This window comes from Folsomia candida, unplaced genomic scaffold (assembly GCF_002217175.1).
Source record: "Folsomia candida strain VU population unplaced genomic scaffold, ASM221717v1 Fcan01_Sc035, whole genome shotgun sequence".
In the NCBI taxonomy this organism is placed as follows: Eukaryota; Metazoa; Arthropoda; class Collembola; order Entomobryomorpha; family Isotomidae; genus Folsomia; species Folsomia candida.
In genome coordinates, this window is record NW_019091227.1 from 82,219 (window position 1) to 107,450 (window position 25,232).

A 25,232-nucleotide genomic window follows, 5' to 3' on the forward strand; every position below is an offset into this window, starting at 1 on the left:
AGGATTCATTCATATTTCCGTGTAAAACTCATATTTGGCGCCATGGCGTGGCGCCAAACTTAGAAATTTGCATTTTCGACCAATTTCAAACCCTCATAACTTTTGTAGTTTATGTCGGATTTTCAAAATTTTATGCTTAAAATGACCACAAAAGTCAAAATTTTTGAGAAAAAAATAAAAAAAAATAATTTCTAATTTTTGAGATATTTTTAGCATTTTTTCGACGAACCCCCATTTCTAAGAAAATTACGAAATTTTTCGAAAAGTTAAAAGCGATAATTTTGGAAAAAATTTCATGGAATACGAAAGTTTAACTCCTTGTCATGATTTTTGCCAAAAATTTTTAAAATCCGTCCAGGATTTCAAAAGTTCTGGCGGTTTCAAAAATAAAAACATTCAAATTTGGCGAATTTGGCGCCATGGCATGACGCCAAATATGAGTTTTACACGGAAATATGAATGAATCCTTCATCTGGGGTCCTAGCAGATTCTAAAAAACATAGTTACCACCCTGGACTCAAACGACAGGTCATGAGTGTCCCTTGTTAGATTTATCCAAATGTTACGTATCTACGAATCCGTTGCGAGAATTCACCCCGGAAATTACTGGGGTAAATTCCGGTGAATTCCGTGGTGGGTGATTTACATTAAATTTTATTTCTCCTTCCGTCTCCGTCAACGTCACGGAGACAGTGGGTAGTGGTTCAGCCTGGTATCAGGGAGAAACTACTTTTCTGCCATCTTCAAAGCAAAAAAGCAAACTTTTCCTTCGTACCCACTCCACCACCATGCATGCTCACCCGTCTTCTTCACAGTTCTTTTCTGGCAAGCAGGGAGATACCGTAAAATTTTAATAGCTCATGGAATTCTGATTAAATTATAAATTGAGGACTCCACCCAACTCCATCCACCCACCCATCGGTCAATAAAGGAGCTGAGACATCAGGTAAGCGCTTATCATACTTGGGGTGCGTGGATTTAAGTTTTTATGTTCAATTGAGAATGAAGACAAAATAACTTTATTTTAAAGCCAACGTTCCCTCGATGAGGAAAACGGCTCATACCAAATCCTGTGTGATTGGTAATATAATTTTACATTTTCTGTTATCTTTTCTACTCAAGTTTTAAAATGGAGAGTACGAGTACCAAAGAACTGCAAGACCAAGTCAAAACTCACGAGGCAAAAATACAAGAGCTCGAGGAAGCTTTAAATACAAAGAGTTTAAATGAAGCTGGTAACGAAGGGAAAAGAGATTGGTCACTTGGCCAAAGTGAGGACGAGGATGAGGCCGACAAATTACTCGGAAATTTAAGATCCAAAGATGATGGTAAAAATTTACAGTTATTATGCAAAATACAGACACAGATATATTGAATGAAATAATGAATTGCAAATAGATGGGAATATGTGCCAAATTGAGGAATTGCTGGCAGATATTGAAAAAGGAGCCGACCTAGGTCCTGAGATCTCACAAAATGTGGCGGAAAGCTTCCTCAAGACGATAAGTCGCCAACTGTCGAAAGAATCCAAGGCTAAATTACGAGAAACCTTAAAAACACCGTCAAATTGTAAACAATTTTCTCCTCCCAAGATTAACAACGAGATTTGGAAAATAATTCCCTCCCAGGCCCGCTTACAGGATGTTAAACAACAGCAGTCCCAGCAAGCTTTAAGCGTGGGTCTATCGGCGTTATCAATTATTACGAGTCAAGTCTTAATTCGGAAAAGTCAAATCCCGAATGAGGTCGTCAGCTCCATTGTGAAACTTGCCATAGATGCTGCAAATGTGCTAGGAGACCAGTCTCAACAAGTCAATTCTAACAGGAAAATGGATTTGAAACGATATTTGAACCCAGATTTTTATAATGAATGACAATGAAATAATTAAGTACTAGAAGGATTTCACGATGAGTTTCCATAAACTTAACTAGGTTCCTCAGTCTGAATGGCTATTTGGGAGTGAATTAAGTGAAAGTTTGAAGGAATCAAAGACTACATCCAGCTTGATGAAAAATACATCAGTTCCAGGAGGCGATCGATTTCATCCATATAATCGCCCAGGGACAAGTCGACAAAATTATTCTTCTTTAAACTACCAACGCCCGTTCCGGCCACGGTTTCAACCCCGGGGGAACGGGCAATATCGACCATCGTACCGTCAATCGCAACCGTCTCTGGGGTGGAGAAACAGTCAACCATATCGACCGAGCCGAAACTGAAATCTTTGGTAATCATAAAAGCGTGTAGGTTATCTAAGTATATTAAGGAATGGAAAAATTTAACTCCGGATAAATTTGTGAATATGTTAGTTCAGGGTTATGAAATCCCATTTAAATCACCTCCTTTCCAAGTTTTCGAACCAACTTCCCCAAAATATTCAGTTATCGATGAACAATTAATAGAAGACAGTGTCAGAAAGTTGTTGAAAACTGGTGCTATTAGTAAGTCCGAAATGGAGGAAGGACAGTTTGTGTCAACCGTTTTCACTGTACCGAAACCAGATGGTACGAGGCGACCAATTTTAAACCTCAAAAAATTAAATGAATTTATGGATTGCCCACATTTTAAAATGGAAACAATTAGGACAGCTTCGGATTTAATATTTACAGATTGTTTTATGTCAGTCATTGACCTGAAGGATGCTTATCACGCCATTCCAATTAGTCAAAATAGTCAAAAATACTTGAAATTTAGATGGAAGGGAACTCTTTATTGTTACACGTGCCTTCCGTTTGGTTTGTGCCTGGCCCCATATTTATATACAAAATTGACAAAACCTATTGTTGCTAGATTGAGATCTCAAGGAATTTGATTAGGTGCATATCTGGACGATTTTTTAATTCTCGGTCGGACACATGACGAGTGCAGAACTAATTTGCGAGTTGTGATTTCATTGTTAGAAAATTTAGGATTTACTATTAATGTGGAAAAGTCTCAGATGATTCCTTCCAAAATTGTTAAATACTTGGGTTTCATGATTGATTCTTCAGATATGGTTTTGAGACTTCCGGATGATAAGTCATCAATATTATTAGAAAAATGTCGTGCTGTGTTAAATTGCAAGAATTTAAAAATCCAAAAATTAGCCGAGTTAATTGGGTCATTAATTTCGGCCGTGCCAGCGACAAAAGTAGGTTTATTGTACACGAGACAACTTGAAATGGAAAAGATTTCGGCTTTGGTTTTAAATAATAACAATTATAATTCAAAGGTGATTTTATCAGATGAAGCTAAACAAGACTTATTATGGTGGTTGAATATTTTACCACGTAGTAGCCGTTCTCTTCATAAAGTTATGAATTATGATTATGTCATGTTCACCGATGCATCGCTTCAAGGTTGGGGGGCTGAATGCTCGGGAGTTGAAACTAAGGGCGACTGGCCTGCTGATTTTTTTCCAAAACATATTAATATTTTAGAGTTGTATGCTGTTTTCTACGGTTTAAAGTCATTGATTAAAGTTAAGAATAAGAACATTTTATTGAGAGTGGATAACACAACTACCTTATGTTATGTAAATAGGTTTGGTGGCTGTATTTTAGATTTGCACACAATTTCTAAACAGATTTGGCAATGGGCAGAAGAAAATAATATTTATTTAACGGCGACATATATCAATACGAAAGCAAATGTTGTTGCAGATCGTTAGTCAAGGGATAGGAGAAATTCTTCAGATTTTATGTTAGCACCGAATTATTTCAAATTCTTGCAGAGTAAGTTTGGCAGTTTTAAAATTGATCTCTTTGCGTCGTATGCGACGCGACAGTGTGCAAGGTTTTACTCTTATCTGCCCGATCCTTACGCTGAAGGGGTTGATGCTTTTTCGTATACATGGGAAAGTGGATCATATGCATTTCCACCGTTTAATTTGATTACACGGACTATTCAAAAAATTCAATGCGGCAATTCTGACGTAACTTTGGTAGTTCCTAACTGGGAAACACAGCCTTGGTTTCCATTATTTAAAAAATTAGCAGTGTCCGAGATTGTGATACTGGGTCCTAATAAGAGTTTACTTTTTGATCCTTTCAGAAATTGTTACATCAGTCTAACCAACAAAATGTCGCCCATGGCAGCAGTGCTATCGGGAAAATATGGAACGGTTTAAAAGTATCAAACTCAGTTAGGAAGTTATTGGAGGCGTCAAAATCAAAAGGAACTTGGTCGCAGTACAACTCATCATTAGAAAAATGGAAGACTTTTTGCAAAGATAATAATTGGTCACCAGAGGAAAAGATTGTTGAGCATTATTTAGAATTTCTTACTAGTTTATATGATAAGGGCTTAAGCTATAATACAATTAATACGGCTAGGTCGGCCTTATCGTCAAGTTATGGTAAAATTGATGGTGTAGCGATTGGTGAGCATAGATTGATTGTAGATTTATTGAAAGGTATTAGTAGATTAAGGCCAATTCAACCTAGGTACAATATCACATGGGACCCTGATAAAGTCCTGAGTTTTTAAAAGAATATTACAACCGAAACTTGCTCACTCAAGGACTTGTCGTTTAAATTATTAGCCTTAAGCATTAAGTACTGGTCAGCGGGTCCAAACCTTGTCAAGTATTAAGATTAAAAATATTCATTTCGGAGAAGCGGTCCAAATTATGATTTCAGATAGGCTTAAAACTTCAAGTGTTACCAGGAGTAACCCTGTACTAATTATTCCAACGTTCTCACAATTAGAGCTATGTCCAGTTAAAGCTTTGTCCCAGTATGTAAAACGTACAAGAGTAATTAGGAAAGAGATTGATAAGTTATTTATTTCATTTGTGAAGCCACATGGGTCCGTTGGATCTCAAACTCTGAGTAGATGGTTAGTTGGAGTACTAAAGTCATCAGGTATTGATGCTAGCAATTTTAAGGCACACAGTTTTAGGCATGCTTCCACCTCGAAAGCTGCAAAAAGTGGTCTCAGTGTAGATACAATTTTAAGAAGGGTTGGTTGGACTAAATCGTCTTCGGTCTTTGCTAGATATTATAATAGGCCAATTGTTGACGAATGCAAATTTGCTATTACTGTATTAAGTAGTAAATAAATTAAGTCGTTTTTATTATTATTTATAACTCATGATGTAAATCAAATTAACATTAAATCTTGCTATTAAATAAAATTAATTTGTAAATCGACTTATGAATCGTTATTGTTGACATATTTTGCTCATCGACTTGCTTTGAATAACTACCCACTGTCTCCGTGACGTTGACGGAGACGGAAGGAGAAATAAAATTGTAGATTTTGCGAGGTCGGCGAAGCCGACTGAAGCAAAATCCAGATTTTGTGATTCTTCCGGAAACGGAAGACGTCACGGCCCGCCCCCCATCCCCATAGGATAAGTCGATTCGCGCTTTGAATACTGTGAAGAAGACGGGTGAGCATGCATGGTGGTGGAGTGGGTACGAAGGAAAAGTTTGCTTTTTTGCTTTGAAGATGGCAGAAAAGTAGTGTCTCCCTGATACCAGGCTGAACCACTACCCACTGTCTCCGTGATGTCTTCCGTTTCCGGAAGAATCACAAAATCTGGATTTTGCTTCAGTCGGCTTCGCCGACCTCGCAAAATCCACAATTCTGTATCATGTTTAAAATTACCTTACAAAGAGAATCAGCTAAAAACCTATTTATTTAATTTGGGTGCAAATTTGTATCAAAAATACTAAACCGGCGTTAAGTACAAGTAAACTTTTTCAGATGGTGAATTTTTTTACATAAAAGAAGAATCATCTTCAGAATTTGAAATGTATTTTTTCTTCAAATGTTAGTTATATATAGAAATTTAAAAGGGTGAATACAAATACAGCCATATGCGGGATTTCACCATTACCAAATCGGTATTGAATTTCATACCCATTTTACCCGATTTTTTGTCCTACATAAATTTATTTTTTTGGCGTGAATCTGTCCATTTGTTCCTTTGAGGCAAACCAGTTACAAAATAAATCGATACGAACCACTTTCTAATTTCCATCTCAAAATTACGTCTCAAACCAAATTGATCCTTTTGAAGTAGGAAATAAGAGAAGAAGTAAAACTGTTTTATTTTAAATTGAGCCGCTCACAAATTAAAGAGAACTCTTTAAACTTCAACCCGCAATTATTGTTACGACGCTATCACCATCAAAGCGGAAAAGAAAATAGCACGTAATAAATAATTAATGTCGTTTTTATCCTTCTGAGGGGAACAATAGAATCGAAATTAGATCAAAGAAACCTAAATGGAAATTATGAAACAGTTTTTGTCATAGCCTTTAAAAGTTTTTCTGAGTAGAAAGTTGTTATTTTTGTAAGAAACAAAATAACACAAACAATAACACAAAAAATTAAATTTTCGTAATTATTGGGACATTATCGATTTCCCGAGGTGACAATTAAAATGAAGGTCACATCTTTAAAACGTTTATTTTTTTGCATTGTTTTTACAAAAAATTCGGACAAGGAATTCTTATAAATTTGCTGATTTGATTAATATTTCTCACCGAATTATATATACAAAACGGTGATATTTGTATCGGATTTGGATGAAGTTGAGGATGCATCCTTTCTGCACGGTCCCCCTTCTGGTTGGTTGAGTGGGTCCGCTGTGTAGTTGCTGCGGTTTTGTCTTCTTGTGTAAGTGGAAATGGAGGGTATTTAATCAGAGAAAGCTTTAGGTAAGCTTTCGAGGACTGAATCGATGGTATATTTCAGTCTCTCGCGATCCTTTCTCCCTAAAACAGTTGGTTTTCATTGCTACACACTATCAGCAAATATGGTTTACTTACAATGGCTGCTTCTCAGCGTATGCTCTCAGATTTTGACCAAATTAGTGTCAATTGATGACAAATTAATTAATGTGACAGGTGCAAAAAAAGACATGTAACCAATAATTCCATGTTTGCCATGTACTTGGAGAAATCAGTTTTTGAAAAATAAGTACACTTCATACACTTCATATCCCGGATTAAATACAGAGGACTCCGACTCATGCTTCGGGATGCTTCTCATCTCTAAATTTGCAAGCTTTCGCCACTTCACTAACGGGGGTGAACGTGATGAAATTAAGCGTAATTCCAGGAAAACACTTCCGCCTAATGGAATCCAACGCAAGGTGCAATCATATTAAGCAGAAAAGTTACCCCCTGTCGGATGAGTGTTGGTAAAGAAAAAATCAGACAAACATGCGAAAATCAGACAGGGCATACAATTTGGGAAGATTTTGGGTCTTGCAATCTCATATTTGCAACTTTTCCTACATTTTATATTTTATGTTGCACACTACCAATGTTTATGCTGCAATAAGCTGTATACAATATTGTATTCTGTTTTTTTGCATGTCGTTTTCACATTTGGCAAAGATTAACGGCATAATTATTATGCTTTATTAAATCGTGAAACGAATTAATTGCAGGTCGTGGTTGTTGTTTAATCAAAATTTTTATAATTTGCTTTCAAGATTTTTACAAGTGTGTAAAAATATGTGCAAACTTAAAGATTTGACTTAAAGTTTTCTCTTCTAAAGAATAACAAACTATTCACCACTAAATTCACATTTGGAATACCATAGAATACCATTTGGAACATACAGTGTCAATTAATTCATGTGCGTACTAACTTTCACTAGTTAAAGTGGACTTGACCAAATTTCCTCTCCCCAAAATAAATTTTTAATCATTACACCTCACTTTCCCCGAAATAAGAACAAAGTGAAAGTGAAATGAAACTGTTGTACATTTCGTCGTCCCAAAGTACTCGTCTCGTTTTAAGAGGCCGGATTATTTCGTTGTTTGGGTTTCTCCTCGACGATGTAACGCGTAATCTTGTAAACTTGTTTGGTAGGTGGACGAGGAGGACAAAGTAATTTCTTGTGTCTCCAATTTTCACCAAACCAAGAGAACCGAAATGGTAATGATATTACTACTTTGGCGAGAGAGAAAGTGGGAAGAAATTACGAGGACCTACCTGTAGATCCAGGGATTGGATGAGACTCGAAACTTGGAGAAAGTTTAATCGTCTTGCCCGTAAAATGGCCGACCGGGAAGAAGAAATTCCTATGTTGTAAATTAATCCTATTGTTTCTCCCGTTGTAAATACTGCAAGAGAGAAAGCATAGTTCGGCGAACTTTCGTACCACGTAGAGTCGTATTTATGATCTAAAATTTAGATCTTCATAGCTGTCGTGCTCGTCATATTGACTTGATTTTTATGTCAGTAAATAAATTATCAAAGGTGACATAATGTACATATCTGCTCACGGACAATGAGACCTGAAGAGAGGACTGTCCACCCTTCCCGGAAAGTGTGCATGTTAAATTACTGACAAAAATATTATTAGTCGCATGAGTTCATAAGTAGATTAGAAATTCTATTGATGAAAAATAAAAATTCCCAAGGTTGAATTTTAATGCCGTTTTTTAAAAAAGGAAGAAAAATTAGTATCCCTTACTGGGCCACAGATTCTTCAGTATTATTTCTAATGATAATGTATTAATTGCACTAAAGACAAATATCGATGAGGTTTTAATGGTTAATCGATGTCTCTACTTTTTAAAAATTATAAGTAAAGTAAAGTACATCATAAAATGCGTTGAAATACAAACAATTTTTATTTATTTTCCAGTTACAGATTTTCTAGTCCATCTATCACCGCAAAGGATCAAACTTTAATCAATTATTGAAAGTGTAAAGTTTCCAAATTTGACACGTGTACATGACACGTGTGCCATCATTACTAACGCCAAGCCGAATCCATTTGTGCCGTGTCTTCTCCGTCGTATTTGCAAATCTGATTCCCCGGCTAAATTTTACATATGGTCGCAAAAATCATAGTATCTTTTGCATGATTACTACCGACTTGGTAAAAATTATTTTCCCAGAGGTTTTAACAATAATTGTGAACCCAATTCAAATTTGTTCCCAGACTGGAAATAATTTCTTACACCGGAGAGTGATAAGTATGTTTTACAAATACTTTCGCCCTCAAGTTCCAAGAATAATACAATTTTGGAAACCTATGGTTTCACAATATTGTAGACGTTGTAAAACAGAAAAGTTCCAACGGTGTCCGGCATTCTGCGAATAATAATATAGTCATATCCGCAAAATGTTTACGTCCGCAGATGAAGTTCAGCACATGACGGTCCGCAAATGATTGCCCGCAGTTTTCCAAAAAACGATAATCCCGGGTTGGCCATCTAACTTGAATATGGCACGCGGCTGAAAGTTTGCTTTCGATTTCGGATTTAAAAAGTACGATGCGGAAATTTAAAACGGAAACCGCAGTAAATTATTTTATTGGAATTTCATACTTTTGCGTCGATATAACAAATTTTATGAATATTAATTAAATGTTATTACAGATCTTCCTGACCCGCTGAAGTTGACTAATATTTGTGTTTATGTAATTACAGATTTTCCAAACTAAAGCCACCCTTGGACTTGTGGGATTAAAAAATTTCTACAAATTGTGATATATATTTTCAAAATTCTAAAAAATTTGTGCAGTGAAAGTGCCCCAGTGAAACTTCTACACCTGTCATTTCCCCCCAATTTCCAACCTCCATCTCGACACCCGTCCCTGGACGATGCGAGCTTGGACATGGTCAGCTTCTCTTGGGCCGTGACCTCAGCACGACGGCGAGGTCACTGTAAGACTCTCACCTCGAAAACCACCCTCGCTCCCGTCCTCCTCGTGCTCCTCACCTTCCTCTGGACCGAGTCTCACTCCGCGTCGTCATCGTCATCGTCACCCATCGTCACGACGAAATATGGACCTTTGAAAGGTGTCCGGTTGCAGTTCAGCTCCAGCTCGGCGCGACATTTGGGTAATTTTTCCACTTTTCTTTACAACTTTTCTGACGAAAAGGGAAGTTGTCGAGCTAATTAAATTGCTTGCCTACCAGTGATCGACACCGTCAAGGAGTTGATAATGAATCGCGAGGAGAAAGTCGTCAAGAAAGTTTTGTGTAATGAATGAAGTGGCAATTTCGCCGGATTTTTGAGCGAGAAAGTAATTTGAGCCGGGTCCAGAAGAGCGAAATCTATCGTGCGCCTTATTCCAGGAGAAAGTCGGAGAAAGCTGAAAAGTTAGGAATGCTGATCTTAAAGACGACTTAACTTTTTTACGGAGTTGTAATGATCTCGAGATATTGGACGGATGGATTTCAGAAGGAGAATTTTCTGAGGTGTCTGCCTTTAGTTGAGCTTTGTTTTTGGGAAGAAAGAGGATTTTGTTATCAGCGGAATAAATACGAAGAGTCGGATTCATCCTGAAAGTGAAAGAGTGGATCAGGAAAAGTTGTTGTTTTGGAGGAATTGATTTTAAGTGGGATTTTGCTTTTGTGAAATTTGTGAGGATTGGATTTCAAATGGAATGCGAAATGGATTTTTTGCAGGGATAAATTTTGATGTGCTACTTTGCACAAGTGGAACAATATTTGCTTACTAAATTTCGTTACACTAAAAATGTGGATTTGGTATATAACAAACTGTTTTGTTGTTGGTAAACTGTAGTTCGAATAATTATGTAAAAATTGTGACAGGTGAATTTTCGATAAAGTTTAAAAATATTTTTCCATTCCATTTATTAGCCTTAGGGTCATTAAATTGATTATGTCAATCGAGTTGGTAAAAAATACTACTAAATTATTACGAACCAAAGAAGTGCACCAAGCCGGTATAATAACACTGTAATTGGTAAATTTCAATACTCGTGCCCCGATAACAAATTATTTAGTGTGTAGATACTTACACAAAAAATTGTAAACAGTGCAAAAAACGTTAATTGTTCCTGTTGGCATGAAAATGCATCCACCATTTGAAGGATGGATTGTGGGCCACTAGCGGAAAAAGGACGGCTCCGTTACATAATCACGACAAGAAGGAAATGGTCCGCCAAAACATTTACTTTGTTGGTTTTGGGTCATCTTCCTAACGACTGTTTGTCCGCTGGAATGGAGGATCATTTACAGGACGAAACTCATTCTCAGGGTTTCCAAACCCGTTTTTTTCGTGTCGTGTTTTTTATGTCAGGAATTGACATGTGTTTTCTGCGTTTTTAGAGCATTTTTGCCATTGAACGAAGAGATTGGAAACTGCATAATATATCATACAATTTAGCCATACCTAGTCGGGTACGAAGTTCTTTGATAAACATTTTTTACTGCAGAAAAATAACGGATAAGAATTTTTAATAAAAATTTTCCATATGGATGCATAATATACATGTGTATAATATAAAAATACTAAGTTCCCAAATTTCCTCTCCTGGAGTACACACGCTTGATAAATCTGATGGACGGCCGGTCGCTTGGAGCACGCGCGGTTTCTACCGGAAAATGGTCACAAGCGTGGAGAAACAAAATTTCAGAACTTCTGCATCAGTGGAAGTTTTAGAGAAGGCCATGGTCTCAATTTTAAGCCGCAAGTCATAATCTAGATGATTAAGGTCTGCTATTACCGATGGCATTTTTGTGACCAAATAAAATCGATGAAATGAGGTCAGAGTCAATTTTCGACAATTTTTGCACAATATGGCTGATCCTTTTAAGAAGTTCAGTTTCTATTTCTCAATACCCCGGACATCAAAGGTTTTACAATAAGTTTGGCAACTTCGGTAATGTAATTCTTGGCTTGCACTGCAACCCTTTCTAGAGAAAAAAACTGTTTCAGTTTCTCCAGGAGATTAATTCAAATCCAAACCATCACAAACTTAGGGGACGAGATGTTCGACGTTTTCTATTTGCTAGGGGTATGTATGATTTTTGCTTAGTGCAAATTCTTTAATTTTCATTTTTAAATTTACGCAAAGCTTAGGAGAAGTTTTCACAATAAACTGTGCGTAATCCGAGCGATCAGTTTACCATCAGATTTTGTAAGTGTGTGTACTCCAGGAGAGGAAATTTGGAAACTTAGTATTTTTATATTATACACAGGTATATTATGCATCCATATGAAAAATTTTGATTAAAAATTCTTATCCGTTATTTTCCTGCAGTAAAAAATGTTTATCAAAGAACTTCGTACCCGACTAGGTACTATTTATGCATGTGCGTAAAAAATATATATATGATTTTTCTTGGTCAGATTGCCTCACCAAATGTTGCCAAATTTCCTTGTAATTGAATGATTTCTGTGCCCTTTCGTAATTCTAAGGAGGGGAGGTTGTGTACTATCAACTCTCGGATCTCGATGCCCTTTGGATATTTTGTAGTGTCCCATGAATGAACAAGAACCCTGAAGTGGTTTAATGCCATGGCCACATTTGCGCCCGCCACACCCACTTAAAGGTTCCCAAAAATCGTTTTCACTCTAGCTTTCACTCATTCAAAATAACGCCAAAAATCCAATTTTACTCCGATTTTCAAATTTCTTTCACCATTATACTCCCAGATAGTTGATCTCTTATATACAGCATCAAACTCAACTTTTCGAAATTTTTAGTATTTTTAAAATTTAAAATTCTGAATGAGCATTGTTGTAGAAATCAACAAAACAAATTATTTCTGCGAGATAATCATCAAAAAAGTTGAGTTTGATGCTGTATATAAGATAGCAACTATCTGGGAGTATAATGGTGAAAGAAATTTGAAAATTGGAGTAAAATAGGATGTTTGGCGTTATTTTGAATGAGTGAAAGCTAGAGTGAAAGCGATTTTTGGGAACCTTTAAGTGGGTGTGGCGGGCGCAAATGTGGCCATGGCATTAAACCACTTCAGGGTTCTTGTTCATTCATGGGACACTACAAAATATCCAAAGGGCATCGAGATCCGAGAGTTGATAGTACACAACCTCCCCTCCTAAGTGGAATGAAATTATTCGAGTAATGAATTTAGATAGCATGTTGCAATTCAAGAACAAAATCAGGTATGAAATTAAATTTGAGAAACAAAATTTTTCTTTACAAACCCTTAAGGCCGATGTCCAGTATTGCATAATTTTTGTGCCATTACCAAATTCTTCATAAAATTGGGATGATTTAGCACCTACGGTAGGTAGAACCGTTACCGGTATAATTCTAGCACAAAAGTAGGCGTGAAATTAAATTAGTACATGAAACACAATGTTTTTATATACCCTGGAGACCAATGTCCTGAATTGCATTGCTTTATAACTTCGAACGATAATACGTCGTTGGACCGGATATTAAGAATCGATGCAACTACTGATGTTTGTTTTGGAGATTGATGTACACATTACTTTACCCATTTCTTTATGAGCTGGACATTGTTTTGCAAACTTGAGACGGAAACTTACATCAAATTTGTGTAAAAATCCTGACAAAGATAAAGTTCTGCTGACAAAGCAATAAGAACAGGGCAAAATTGTTTGCAAAAAAGTCCCAGAATTTAATTCAGAGTTGATTCTCAAGTTTCTTTTGTCTACAAAAGTTCAACATTGTTTAAGAAACAAAACTTTGTTTATGTAAAATTTAATCTAACTTATCTCCGTGGTCTTCCCCCCGGGTAAAAAAACGATACAATTTCAACTTATCGATTACACATTGTGTAATCGATTATGATTGAATCATAATCTTGTCTCCTTTTGCTGAATAATTTTCACTTTAAATTAAGCTATTATATAAAATATATCCAAAACTATCTAAAACTAGAACTCCATTTTTCTAAAAAATCTAATCCAGCTTACTCAAATATTAGATCATCCCGTTCAAAAAAGTATACCCCACCCACGCAATTTTGTTCAAACTTTGAGTCACAAGTGGGAGTGAAAGTCTGCCAAAAATTACCTCACTTGCATCGGATGAGTGATGCAATCTTTTCCTCCGGAGGGAAATGTGCACCCATAACAGTTTGACTTTCACTCGCTGCCAAACTTTTTCCCCAACCACGTGACGAGATGAGATATTTTCCCTCCAAGAACCAAATAAGTTATTGGCAGAGTGCGGCTATGTATTTACGAAAACTACCTGAAATAGGTGTTCAATATTTAGTAGGAATAAAGGTCAAAATACCAAGTCACAAAATATTTATGTACGTACAAAAACACAAAAATGAGAATTTTCGAAAAATTTGTATTTCCGAAGTTAATTCTGTTATATTTTCATGTCCAAATTTGTTAAGAAACAAATTCGCCTCAAGTCGTTGAACTATTTGCAAAATTAACATATTGCGTTTCAAAATACATACATACACATTATGTATTTTGAAAAAAATATATGGTTTGATTTCTTAAACAAGAGACTATTTTTAAACGCGCAAAGCGTACGGCGAATAGCCTCTATTAAAAAATCCAGACATATACATTTATAAATTTTTCAGAGATTCATATATGGGAAAACCTAGATATATGTAACAATTTGTAAAAATATTTTGAAATTTTTGTGATTTATAAGCCTTAGGAAACATAACCACAAAGTTTGAACATTGGTTGTCATAAAGTAGAAAAGTTGATTTAAATACATAACCGCCGTCTGGATACTCGTGGTGAGGGTTGGTTCTGTAAAAAGAAATGCTGAATTTTCTGCATGGAGGAGAAAGTAGTCTCTCACTTTTGAGGATTATTGCCGCCGTTGTCATCTGGTCTGGTGGTGGATCTTTTATCTCGTCGTCATGGCCAGGATCCAATTTTGTGGAGCGATTTAGCAGACGGCAAAGTTGAGGATGTATGCATTGTTGTAATAATGGCGATATTATGATTATTGCAGTCGCACAAGGAGACAGAGAGAGTGAGTTCTGGGTTTTGATCCCTATTTGGCAGGGGAGAAAGTGTAATTGTGAGGAATGCATTCCTCACAATTTTACATTCGAATGTAAAAAATAAGAAACTGAGCAAAGTTTCTGAGGAGATTGGGATATGAATGTACAATCGGAGGTTGTAAGAAGAGGAAGTAAACTCTTAACAATAAGGTAGAGTGGCGAGGGTAAGATTTTCAGATTTTCCTATATTTGTATGTACCACTAGGTAACCTAAATCTCGCTACATTAATGTAAGACTTTGTTATTACTACGCGGTGATATTTTTTGTCACCAATTCCAGTAGAACCCTATATGTGGGCACCGTCTGGTAATAAAATACTACCAAATTATTTGTACTGTTGGCACTACAATAGAAAAATTTGCCGTAAGTTGGAAAAAAGTGGCCGAGATGAACAAGGTGTCATTTTTACGCCGATTTGGTAAGCTGTGAACTATTGAGTATATAATTAAATGCAAAGTAACGAGAGAAGTGAGAGTAAGATTGTACTACTATCACTTCTCTCGCTACCCTTTTTTATGTTATGTTTTTCAGATTTGTTTCCACCTGAAGATTTGCAAAATACACGCAAAACATTGTGTGTAGGGGGTTAGCAATTCGAAAAAAAAAACTATCAAAAACTAGAGTTGAAAAATTTTTTGCAAGCTTCACAACTTGATGTCGCCAAGTTGAGTAACACGCGTTTAATAATAGTAACGCGTAATTTCGGGTCTTACTATTTGTAATGATAAAAATCCAACAGTTTAGATTAAAAATTTCCCATCTAGTATATCCGTTGTGTAGCTTTGTGTAATAAACGTAGCTCGTAGAGAAAGTCACCGATGTCAAAAACACATGTTACTAGTACAGAAAAACAGAAATGTTATAAAGCAAGGTTAACCACTTCAACCCTAGGAGACGAGTTTTTTCATACCTTTCACCCCTAGTAACCGCGAATTTTTACCTCCCTTGAGCCCGAAATTTTTATCTACTGCATGACGTTAATTCCTGGGCCATGAATTAAAAAATGGTGTTCCCACCGGAATTATTCTGGACACTTTTTTATGAAAATTGATGTGAATAACCTTTCAAGAAGGTATTTTGAGTTGTAGTTTGCATTTTTGAGTTGTGGCGAACCACCAATGTTTATAGCCGAAAATAGCCAACACGCCGAATTTTAAAAATGATTGTAATTGCATGAAAAGTTAAACAAGCATAGAGTAATACTTGCATAATAGTACGTAAACTCGCAAATATTGATTATAGCGCATAAAGCGCCTTAGGAGCCGATTTTGGGCGGGAAAACCAAAAATCCTTACAATGACTTTAAATAGACAGCAATGACAATGAATAATTATCCCGTGAGAGGAAATTGCTCGAACATAGACTATGGCGCATCTGGTGAATAGAAATCAATTTTAAGCGGGAAAATTAAATTCTACTAATTCCTGGCAATCTCTCAATTTTTAATTTTCCCGCCCAAAAGATATTTCAGCGGCACCCGGTACGTAATCATTAATTTTGACGTAGTTTACCCTACCGGCAAGATTATTTGTGGTATATAATTAAATCCATGCAATGATGCAATTCATCAAACTTTTAGTTTTCTCGCCCAAAACGCCCATTTGTGCTACATGCGAGCAAAACAATTTCTCTAATCTTATCGTAAAGCGTTGTTGAAATAAATCGGTGTCGAAATTTCCTTGCAAAAAACAGTTTTCACAACTCGGCGTCTTGGCTAGATATAGCCACTTGGCTATAAATTTATTTTGCATCCATTTCTAATATTATTTCCTAAGAGACAATTTATTATCCCGCCTAAAGGGAGGGTTGTTGACTCATAACTCTTGCTTTGCTTTGCTTGGAGAGGCAATAACCTAATTTTTTTCCGGATACGACACATAGTCGTAGGCCGGTGTGAACGGAAAATACGCCACATAGTCGTATCCGTTGTCAAGGGTCAATACGACACATCGTCGTATTCCGGTGCCAAGGGAACTTACGCCACATGGTCGTATTCGGTGTAAAGGTCAAATACGCCACATAGTCGTTATAGGGGCGAAGTGGTTAAAATACTGAAAGTTGGCATATGTCTAATTTTTCAAAACCCCTGCAAAATTTCCCACCTAACTTAAAATTCATTCGCATCAAACTTTTACCTTCCCCAATGGAGCCTGAAACGAGTTGATGAACTCGTTTTAGCATATTGTGTTTATTTATTATTTTATTCTGTGTCCGAATTGCGGCCTCGCGTGACATGACACAAAACTCGTTGTGATCTCTGCCAACGTACGAGCGTACGTAGCAGGATGAGAGAATGGATAATAATCATAACATAATAATAGCGCAGAACGGAAGAGAAAGGAGGTGGTTGGGAAGGATGAGCAGAATGGCGGACAAAACCCCGTTTTAATATCACTCACAGCTCAACCAAACGGCAAAACCGTGTCTGAAACCGCAATGGGAGAGAGTTTAATCACATTTCATTTTCATTTGTGTCCATGTTTTCCCTGCATTCCGGGCCTCCCGCTCGTTGCGATGGTCATGCTGAATCGTGTGCGTTATTAATGTTGCGTCATATCTGGTAGCCAAAAGTGGTGGAAAACTGGAGAGGATGAGATGAGAAGTAAAGAAGAGGAAGTTATGAGTGTGTTGGATGAGGGGAAAGTCAGGGAATTGTGCTTGCATTTCTTGTGGGGGTAAAGTAGTTGGTGAGAATTTTGTTAAGATGTTTTAGGAAAAATACTTAACAAATTCACATATTTTCAGTTAAAAAGTGGTGACAATTTAATCTTACAAAGATCCGGAGACTATTTTTAAATGTTAAAAATTCAGTTATTTTTGAAGTGTACAATTTTATGTTAGAAAACGTGCAGGAGTTTTTGCAAAAAGTTGCAAATTTAATCACTTTTTCTGAACACTTGAAATTCAAACTTTTGCAGCAAACACCAGTAGCAATTTGAGAAAAAAATTTGGTGAAAATGCAAAATCTTCAAGTTTTCAAACCCTACATTCTTTTTAACAAAATTCTCTTCTATTTCAAAATTTCTGGATAAATCTTCCCACCAATCTTTAGTCCCACGGAAAATTTTTACTTTCTCGCTTAAAAAATATAGCATAAATAAGAATTATTTTTTCTCTGGCCAGCCAACAAAATTGTAATTTTTTCCTCTGTCACCCCACCCGTTCCCGGAACGAAGGAGAAAGTACCAAAAAAATTCAACCCTTTCCTCTCGGCGTCTATGCACTTCTTTCCTTTCGGATGAAGAAAACTGCAACGTGGGCAGGAAGTTGGAGTTTAGGTTGGTTTGTGATTCTAATTTTGCTGCTGGGCAGTTGTGCGTTTTCTATTTGTGGTCGTGGCTGGTGGGCTGTTGTGGTCCACGTGTATCCAGAGGAGGGTCCAGTAATGGGACCCTCGTGGCTTCTTAACTGCCGCTCAGTTCCCATTAGGAATTATTCGTCTGTGGGCTTCTCTCGTGTCCACTTTGGGACCGTCAACTTCCTTTTTAATGGGAGAAAGACACCCTTAAAAAATTGGGAGGTTTAGTATAAACTGTATCGACCTGTAAATTGCGGAAAATACCAATTAGTTATAAAATTTGGAGGGGACAAATTTGTACAAAATAAATAACCGTTCGGTGCCACAATCTTGCCGGTAAAGAAGTTAAAAATGGCCGGTAACAAAGTTTTAACTTACTCAAAACGAAATAATTGAAAATGATTTACTTCAACGTCGAAAGGATTACTTGGTCGAAGTTTTAGTAGCAATTGAAATATAGGTTTCACATTGTGCACTTAATTAGCTAAAACTTTGTTAAATTCACTTGCAAACTATATATAAGCATAAAAATTAGTGGAACACGAGATTTTGTGATATTTTTACAAATGAAGAAATCTTTGAAATTCGCAAATTGGGTGGTTATAATTTAATATGTGAAGTCGCTTCTGGTACAGACATCGAACTTTGTAAAATGTTTTGGAAATTTCGGAAACTTACACCTACTACAAACATTGCATGATTATGAAATGGTTATGAAATGTTACCGAAAAATTGGTAGCAGGAAAGTATACTTTGTTCGGAAACAAAAAAAATACCGAAAAATGAATTAGTTGAAAGTCAAAATAATTATTTTTGGAGTATTTTGAATGTTCTCAATTGAAAGGTGACAGTTCTTCGAATTTAAATGTACTACTTCATGAATGCATTTTTTTTTTAATTTTGTAAAAACTAGTTAATCTTTCGAAATTCAACTTTACAAAATTTAATACGGACCAAATAGTCACTTTCGTGGTATCATTAAACTTTATAATCTCACAAATTGAAACGTATGAGATTTCTCTGGTAACAAATTGTAACCTATTCAGTAAGAAAGTATGTCGTATAAATTGTAGCAAAATTCACTGACCACAGAAAACAGGGAAGCTGATAATTCTGCCAAAAATAAGGAAATTGGGAAATGAAACATGTGCCGTGAAATAACATGTCCTAAATGAAGTCGATTCAACACGTTACCAGTGTCGTTTACAATACGTTTCGCGAGAATTTTTAGTGTGTATCGTGTAAAAGTCAAGACCAGGCGACTACGACGAGCTAATGTGATGCTATTCCATCTTATTTTAATATTTGGACAGTTTTGTTCCTCGTTTTAGTGCAATGCACGAATTGCAAATTGCAATGCAGATGATACAACAACTAATAAACCGTTACAACGCATGTAACCAAGGGGTGAAAGGAGTGTCATACGTCAATGTGAATATCAAATTGTTCGAAAATTTGTTAAGATTGACACTTCTGACGTGTTTTCGACTTTTGTGTCTTATTTGTGTCAAATTTAACAGTTGATAACCCTTATGTGACCTTTATATGACCTCTGAGGTCAAAATGGAGGTCACCATTGAATTCGGGGTTGAATTTCAGTTGAAATTGAAATAGATATGTCCTATGACCTTTACATGACCTCTGAGGTCAAAATGGAGGTCACCATTGAATTTGACATTGAAAAATAGTTAAAAATGACGTGTCACATGTCAAAACTGACAAGTGACACTTTTTCGTCACTTTTCGTCACTGTGACGATGTCATCGTCACAGGTTACGTCCAAACACAAAAGGACATGAATTTTCGAATTCCTCATTGAAAAATAGTTAAAAATGATGTGTCACATGCCAAAACTGACACGTGACACTTTTTCGTCACTTTTCGTCACTGGGACGACGTCATCGTCACAGGTGACGATGTCACAGTGTCCATCTTCGAACTCGTCCTGTCCATTGACGTTAGGAGTTTACGTTCAAAATTTCAAGTGTCTATGTCTTTTCGTTCAAAAGTTATCGGAGCTACGGACAGACAGACGGACGGACGGACGGACGGACGGACGGACGGACAGACGGACGGACATAACGATCTTATAAAGGGCTTTCACCCCTTAACAAAGGAAAAAAAAGATGAGATTGCCATTTTGATCAAGTTCACGCTAATCTTTGTAATTGTATTAAAAGTAACAACAAAGTTTTAAATAGCCACGTCAATATGCTAAATTTACGTCACGTCAATATGCTAAATTTACGTCACGTCAATTATGTATCACGTAAATAGGTTGACGTCAGTTCAGAAATTCTGCAGGTTTCAAGTGTTTGCAAACTTGACATTAAAATCCAAGCTGTTTAAGAATATTGCAAAATACCTCCTCAAAATAATCCAAGATAAAAAATATATCTAAATGTTAAATTTAATTTACAGTAAATAACTATTAATGAATAAAAAAAATACCTCCTCAAAATAATCCAAGATAAAAAATATATCTAAATGTTAAATTTAATTTACAGTAAATAACTATTAATGAATAAAAAAATATTAAAGTTCCTAAGTTTCTATTTCCTTAGTCACAGGGGAATTTTAAATTTGAATTTAATTTTTCCAATTTAGAAATGAAGGAATTGTTGTCAATTTTACATATAATTCGAGGAATTTTCAGAATTCCTGAATGATAGAATTTTTGGAATTTGACTCTTGACTCTGAATTTGTAGCTAAATTTTCCAAATTTTGTTTAAATTTCCACCCCAATTTTCAAAATCATCCCGGAAAGAGTCATACATCTCCCTTAAATTAGTCGATTTACTGAGAGAATCACGTCCTCAGTTGGTGAAAGTTCGGCACGACGGTTTTCTCCTCCGCTAATTGTTCCCACCAAATCCGAAATGGGAACGAGGCGGGCTAAGCTGTTACTCTCGTCGTTGCAATGTCATCCAATAATTCCGAATTAAACGTGGCTGGCGGGAAATGAAGGAATAAACGGAAATTGTTATGGCCCATCTTCATCCATTTTAGGTCAGTAAAACCAAATCGGTTGCTTATTCGGGGTTATACACGGATGCAGTTCTTCCCCGTTTACGGTGTGTATTTACACTGTAAATAATTCAGTGACAAAATTTTATTCTTAAAACAGTGACTCTACCAATTTCGTAACAATTGTTACGGAATGATGAGAAATTTGAATTTGCGGTAAATAAGTATTTGCAGGTCGTCGTGATTAGCATACCTTAAGTAATAAAAATACAAAATATGCATGAATTACTTTAAAGCCAGAATCAGTATTTTCAGAAGAAGAGATATAAAACTTAAGTGTAGATAGATGTTGTCTAAATCGAAATAAAAACCTAACAGAAAATTATTTGAGTTTTAAAAAAATTTCCCAAAGTTCCCCAGATTTTTCTTTGTGCAAAACGAACAAGTCTTTCGAACTTTACAAATTTCCGGTTTCATCAATCTACGAAAAAAGGGGTTTTATTTTAAAAATAAATAAAATAAATAAATTTAAAACTAAATGTTTAAACAAGAATGGAATACATATATTCTGCTTATTATTAGGAAATTACAAACTTTCGTTCAATTTTTCCATATCCTTAATTAGATTATTATGAATTCCCAAAAACTAAGAAATAATTCTTCCAAAAATCTTGACACAAATTTTTAATTTTCTTCTACGTCTTGAAAATAAATGGCAGATAGGATTCGAAATATTTATATAGCATGCCCAAGGTAACTGGTAGTAGCTCTTTACCCCGAAACCGCTGGAGATAATGAAAATCTGATAAGTGCGTTGGATTCCTCGTGCGATTTTGCATCAATACCGATAATCGTTTTTTTATTATTGCAAAGCATATCAAGAGGGAAAATATTAAAGGGACGCGGGCGGCGATAATTTTTCATCAAAAAAACAGGAAGAGAAATAGCGAATTTGAAAAGTGTGACATGAATTGAACGTGCACTTTAATTTAGTCAAGCGGGCTATAAAAACGTTGATGGGGACCCAATCGACTAAGTACAGTCGAAGAAGAATTTTTTCAAAGCCCCCAAGGACCACACCCGTCGTGAAGGCGCTGAAGGAGAGAATCAGAAGAAATTCCCGAAATTTCAGCGGAAATTACCCTCAAGGCTGACATTGTGGATGCAGATTATCCAACGAGTGCTCAAAATGAAGAGCTCTCCTCAAGCGGTACGCACCAAAAAAGTGGAGAAGATTTTTTTTAAAGATGATGAGATTTTAACAAGGGAAAAAATTTTTGACAAACGAGTTGACCTAATCTACGCCAAATAGGTCAAAGACATTCCCCAATATAGACAAAAGGTCAAAAAGTCACATTATCCAGGTTTTATGATGGTTTTGGTAGGTGGGAGCTAATTGGGGTAATTCCTCTACATTTCGTTGAAAATGGGGGGAAGGTGGGGAGATCAAATTTCTTAAAATACATTTTTGAGTTCGTAGTACATCCCCTCAATGCGATCCAGTTCAATGGAATCGATTGGGCCTCCCAGAAGGATTCAGTATCACCAAATAGTGGTAAAAATGATCCAAGCGTGGCTAAAAAAAACTAAATTCTGCACTTTATCTCCACTTCGGAATGACCATCATTCTGGCTGTGTTTAAATCCCCGGATTATGAAAAATGGTCAAAGTTAGAGCCAAAGGTGTGGTCTAAGCCTCACAGACGTGTGGAAGCTTTAAAAAAATCTTTGACCACAGAATGATACAATTTGTCCATGGATTTCGGGCGTGCACCAATCGAGGACTCGAGGTAGCGTCTTCAGCGCTGTATTAACGCAGGGGGAGGAAATTTCAAAAACTAAAAATTGTTTTCTACGCAGAAATTAACTGGCTTTCCATTAAAATTAACTAGAAGTTTGTAAAGCAAAAACTGTTGAAGCCACAGCGTTTCATTTCACTCCCAGTTAGCTTGGGCATGCTATGTATAGAGAAAACTTTTTATTCGTTTTTTTCCACTAAAACTCTTTTTAATCCAATTATTAAATCATTAATTACAACGCATTTGCAAACTAATTGCAAGAATACAATTCATAATAATGTTATCTGAAATATGATTTGTGTTTTAAAAATTAATTTATCGGATAAAAAATGTAACGAATTTTTACCAATTTTTGATTTTTTTTATAGATCCGGTCACTGCGTATCTTGGGATTCCGTACGCGTCTCCACCTATAAATGCGTACCGTTTCATGCCGCCCGTGGCTCCCCTGCCATGGCGGGAAACTCGGCCTGCGACGACACCTCCGCCCGCGTGTCCGCAACGCTTCCCGGACATTTCGAACCGGACGCGGGCGCTGGAGACGATGACGGAGCGACGCTACCTTTTTCTCTCGAAGCTTATTCCACATCTTGCCAATCAGAGTGAAGACTGTCTTTATCTCAACTTTTACGTCCCCACAAGTCCGCCAGGTGAGCCCGGTTTAAAATTATTACAAATATTTCGCTCGATTTTTGGTAAGTTTGCAAAACAATGAGGGTATTGATTACGAGTAAGGTCGCATCGCAACATAATTTTAAAAAAATATTGCGAATCAAATAGTGGAGATGCGAAAGTTCGAAAATTCATTTCGTTCTTTGCGAACGATGCGAACTCGTATTAAATGAAAATAATAATATTTTGGTAATTTTATAATATTGTCATTTTGCATCTAATCCATGATATCTAACTAGGTAAAATTACATTAAAAATTTACGGTAAAAACTCAAATAGTAGCCGGGGGTTACTATTTAAAAAATCGGTGGCTGGGACCCGGCTACTATTTGAGCAAGGCTACTATTTGGGCACGGTCACTATTTATAAATTATGAAAATATGCATGGCTACTATTAGCAAACAGCTATTGTAATTTTGTTTCCAGAGTCAAACTCAAATGAAATTTTAATAACAGCATCAAATCCTCCCTTAGATTCGTATTAGATGACAATTATATAGGTTAGGCCTGCTCTTACTAAATTTTATTAATTTCTCCGATGAGCCGAGTGTTCAATTCGATTTTGTATAACTGAGATTAAATTTAATTGTGATTTAATCACTTAAATGAGCTGGCTAGGAGATGTCTGGTTGTATGTAAGTACATTGGATATTGACGAGCGTCTATAATTCGATTAAGGCTACTATTTGAGCAGGGCCACTATTTGAGCAAGGTCACTATTTATAGAATTATGAAAAAAGGCAGGGCTACTATTTGGGCACGGCTTCTATTTGAGCAAGGGCTACTATTTGAGTTTTTACGGTACATTCAGAAATTATTATATAGATACATGTTTTGATATAATTATATCACAAAATAAAATAAAAAATATGAAATATAAATAAATAAAATATAAATAAATATAAAATAATGTAAAATTCACATGAATCCATGTAGTTAGATAAATTGTGCATAATTATTCTGACAAATTAACGAAGATTTGTTAAAAATTTGTAAAGACAAAATAATTGTACCGAAAATGATATCGCAACCTAACCACGGTAGACGTTTATTTACACTGCAAATTACTTCTTTTTGCGTCACTACTCGTCATATTTTCAAGTGAGGAAAGTTATCTACGAAAATTTCTCGCTAAGAAATCGTTCGATGGACTTTACAACACTAAAGTCGGAACTTGTAACTTACAACTTGTAAGTAAACTTCAAATTTATTAAAAATATTAAAAGTTCCGCAAAACGGTATTTGATTAGAAATGAATTTAAAAGATTCAGAAGTAAAATGATGTCAATATTCACTAATTGAATGCAAATTAAGTTTGTCTTTAATGAGGAATTAATTATTTAAGAAAAGGCAATGCTACAAATTAGTATAATTTGCGTGGCACAGAGACAAAAACTTCTGATTGGAATTCTATCCTTTCCGTCCATTTGAAATCAAGAAATATAATAAGTAATGACGCCGGAAGGATTAATTTGTAAAATACATCTTTAACGTAAATATTTAATTTTAGGTGATAAGCCCCGTTGTTGGAATTTTCAACGGTCAAGAAGCGAACTGTGGGTTGACCTCTGACCCAAACTGATCACATATGTTTTATTCACCTTCTCAAAGTTGAACTGACCAAAAATGTATTTTTTACAACTTTCCCTTCTAATTATTATTTCCACCGGAAGCGCAAACTTGCCTCAAAGAAGAATAGGACACGCTGTCACTTTAACTTTGACGAAACTCATCTCATTAGTTTTTCCTCCACTAATTTATGAATCTTCGTCTCAGAAATCAAGTAAATTTGCACCGTCCCGCT

General features: G+C 36.0%; 1 protein-coding gene across 1 annotated transcript in view; it reads left to right on the top strand.

Annotated features, from left to right (window-relative positions):
- LOC118439404 (neuroligin-1-like) overlaps positions 1-25,232 on the top strand; it is a 114,309-nt gene that overhangs the window by 28,993 nt on the left and 60,084 nt on the right. Inside the window, exons 2-3 of the mRNA XM_035860688.1 lie at positions 9,388-9,801; positions 23,125-23,406. Of these exons, the coding sequence (XP_035716581.1) occupies positions 9,576-9,801; positions 23,125-23,406 (508 nt within the window). The 5' untranslated portion in view covers positions 9,388-9,575. The remainder of the gene's footprint in view (positions 1-9,387; positions 9,802-23,124; positions 23,407-25,232) is intronic.